Here is a 3206-nt window from a genome sequence, read left to right as displayed (position 1 = left end):
ATTGGTTACATTCGGACGGTTTTTGGCTAGGCTGACGACGACTATGGCGATGTCCACCGCACTGATAATTATTGTAATATGGATAAGGTTAATATAGGAAATAAAAGTACGGCGCAGGGGGTTTCGAAGCCCCCAGGCCCCGTCGGGATTGCGGGTGGTTTTCCAGACCCGACCCGACGGTCATCTGGCTACTGGAAGAACGGCGGGGGGGGAGGTGGAACCCCAGGCACCCCCTCGTACGGTAATAGCGACTGGGGCCAAGGTGAATGGTAGGAGGTTGGCGGGTAGTATAGAAAAACCGAGGGTGGTGTCCGATGTAAGGATAGGGGAGAAGGTCACCATCTCGGTGGTACCAAGGAGTAGGGGGGATGAGGAGAGCGACCCCTTCAGGCCCAGTAGGAAGGACCTGAGGAGCCCCACGAGCGGTGCTAGGCCCGAGATTGGAGTAGTCGAAGGTTCGGTGGGTTCCGCCGGGATGGGGAACAACGACCTCGGTACGCCAGTGAGGACGAGAGGACTGTCCTACACCAAGCTACTGGCGAGAAGGGTGGTGGATAAAAACGCTGGAGTGAAAAAGGCGAGTGCGACCATGCCTGGCGAAGCAGAGGACAGTGCCAGGGATGACACGATGACGAGCGACGATGAAGACGTCGTGACATCGAGGGCGGAGCTTAACGGGCTCACGCAAGCCCTCACTGGCGTTGTCCAGATGCTGGGCGCCCTTGTGAAAAAGTTCAGGGTAGACAAGGACAAAGGCGAGGATATCAGGGAGGTAGGGAACATGGTGAAAGGCATTCTATCGTCCCTGGAGTAGTGCGGAGAGCACAAGGATACGAGGAGGAAGAGGAGGAGGGATCCTGTCGATGGAGCGGTCAGTAGGGTGACGGTGGCCAGCGAGGGCGGATATCCCAAGAGGAAAGGGATATCGCCGACCGAGGTGGCAAGGACGAAGGGGGCGGAGGAGGCCTAGAAAAGGCGAGGTCTCTTATGCGGAGGCCTGTGGGAGTACGTTCAGTAAGAGCAGGATGGAGGAGGAGTATAGTGACGACTCCGAGGTGTGGAGGAGGGTCGAAAGGAGGAAAAGGGAGAGGAGAGCTCCCTTGATAAAGGAGGCTCCGAAAGCGCGCCCCATTGAAATAGTCGAGAGGTGGCCCCGGAGGTCAGGGGTGCACCGAGGGATAGAAGAAGGAGGGAGGCGCCCCTGGTAAAGGTGGAGGAAGGTTCGGAGTGGCTCCTGGTGTACAAGAAGATAATGGCTGCTAGGAACACCCTGGAGGGAGCCACGGGGGTCCGAAGAACGAGGGCAGGGCACATCCTAATAGAGTTCGACAGAACGGTGTCGGTGCACGAGGCGGCGATGAGACTGAGAGCCGCGTTAAGCGACAGCACGGAGGTGGCCGCGGTCGTTAATACGGCGACGTTGCAGATTAGAAACGTTGACCCCCTCACCAGTAAAGAGGAGCAGGTGGAAGAGATGAGAGCTCAATGGGGGATCAAGGATAGTGTGAGCGTCGAGGTGAAATCCCTGAAGATGGCACCATGGGGCACGCAGGTCGCGGTGGTGGTCCTCCCTGCTAATGGGGTGCCGAGCGAAGATAGGGACAGGAGGTTGAGAACGGGACTAACCATAGCCTCGGTTAGGTTGCTTACCGGCGCACAGCGCTGCTACAAGTGCCACATGTTGGGGCACGTGGCAGCGAAATGTACCATGGTGTGCCCGGGTAGGGAACTGTGTAGGAGGTGTGGGAGTACCGAATGCACCATGAAGGACTGCGATAGGGAACCCAGATGCGCGATGTGTTCGGGGCAGGGGGGGATTAGTGCGAAATATATTACCGGTTCGTAGGCGTGCCCGATGGTGCGCCTAGGAGTTAGGAAGTTTAGACGGGGACTCAATTAGAGTCCTACAGATTAACTTAAATTGGTGCAGACTGGCGCAGGACCTGATGATGCAGTACGCGTGTGAAAGCAGGGTGGGCATCGTGGTCATCTCTGAGCCCTACAGGCAATTGCCTTATTGGTTTAACGATGAGTTTACGACCTGTTTAACGGTAGATACGCGATGAGCGAGACCCTGGTCCAAAAGGCTGGGATTGTAGGAATCAGGTTCGGCGACGTGTTCTGTGTCACTGGGTACTGTTCCCCGAATACGACTAGGTGCGTTTCGATGCTTTTTGGGGGGAACTAGACGGGGTTCTGAAGGAGGGGAGGAGAAGCGCATCGGCGCTAATGGTCGCCGGCGACTTTAATGCCAATTCTAGTGTGTGGGGTGGCATTAGGACCGAACGGAGGGGAACATGCCTGCTGAACGTAATCACGAAGCGCGGTTTGGTACCGATTAGGACGACGGGGAGCTATTCCTTCCTGAGAAATGGAAGGACTAGTTTCCCGGATGTGTTGTGTATCGATCGACGTATGAGGCTGAGTTGGAGGAGGAGTGCCGTCTTGGATTGGTACTCAGACTCTAATCATTTTTATATATTACACGTATTTACGAGCAGCGTTAAGAGGGCGGCTGGCGGAGCGTTCGTGTACTCGATGAAGCAGATCGATGCGGATAGCTTTTTGAGCAAATTCGACGCTGTCTACGCGGGGCACGTTTTAAAAATCGACGAGTCGACATGCGGCGAAAGGCCACAGAATAGCTTGGAGCGCACGTGTGCCGAGACTTTGAGGAAGACGTTACCGTCGCGGGCGAGAAGACAAGCCAATTACTGGTGGAACAGCGAGCTAGCCACGTTAAGGAGCGCAATGTGCAGGAGCAGGAGAAGAGCGCAACTAGCGGTGGCGGCTCGCAGGGAAGATGCCGAATTCCTGGTGGCCGAATTCAAGGCTGCGCGAAGGAGCCTGGAGAGGGCGATCGAACGCAGTAAGGAGGAATGCGGGAAGGGTTTCCGTGCCACTTTAGACCAGGATCCATGAGGCAGGCCGTATCGAGTGGTGAGGAGCAGATTGGTGCGGTCGGCACCATCCGAGCCCCTCGGAGGTGACAGGGTGGCGAGTATCCTGGACGACATCTTCGTTACCGGGCAGCAACCGCGACCGGGTAGGCAAGAAATCGGACTGGCCCCACCTGCGGTACTCGACGGAGCCGACGATCTACGGATAGACGAGGAAGATTTGAAGATGGCTGTCGGGAAATGCGATCCTAGGAAGGCTGCAGACGGTGGATGGGATCTCCGGTACTTTGATCAGACTGCTGGCGG

The 3206-nt window shown here is 56.6% G+C and overlaps 1 protein-coding gene across 1 annotated transcript; it reads left to right on the top strand.

Annotated features, from left to right (window-relative positions):
• Window positions 1-1252: 1252 nt before the first annotated feature.
• LOC117208310 lies at window positions 1253-2922 on the top strand. Its single transcript, XM_033449371.1, has 3 exons — window positions 1253-1842; window positions 1931-2051; window positions 2158-2922. The coding sequence occupies exons 1-3, from the start codon at window positions 1253-1255 to the stop codon at window positions 2920-2922; spliced, it is 1476 nt and encodes a 491-aa protein (XP_033305262.1).
• The last annotated feature ends 284 nt before the right edge of the window (window positions 2923-3206 follow it).

The sequence above is a fragment of the Bombus bifarius genome, unplaced genomic scaffold, assembly GCF_011952205.1.
Source record: "Bombus bifarius isolate JDL3187 unplaced genomic scaffold, Bbif_JDL3187 scf7180000008061, whole genome shotgun sequence".
NCBI classification, from domain to species: Eukaryota; Metazoa; Arthropoda; class Insecta; order Hymenoptera; family Apidae; genus Bombus; species Bombus bifarius.
This window is presented reverse-complemented; position numbering and strand designations above follow the sequence as displayed.

Coding starts and splice junctions, on each gene's coding strand:
- LOC117208310 (XM_033449371.1), top strand. CDS start 1,253: ATGGCTGCTAGGAACACCCTGGAGGGAGCCACGGGGGTCCGAAGAACG. Junction 1,843..1,930: donor GCGAAATATATTACCGGTTC/GTAGGCGTGCCC, acceptor AAATTGGTGCAG/ACTGGCGCAGGACCTGATGA. Junction 2,052..2,157: donor AGTTTACGACCTGTTTAACG/GTAGATACGCGA, acceptor GAATACGACTAG/GTGCGTTTCGATGCTTTTTG.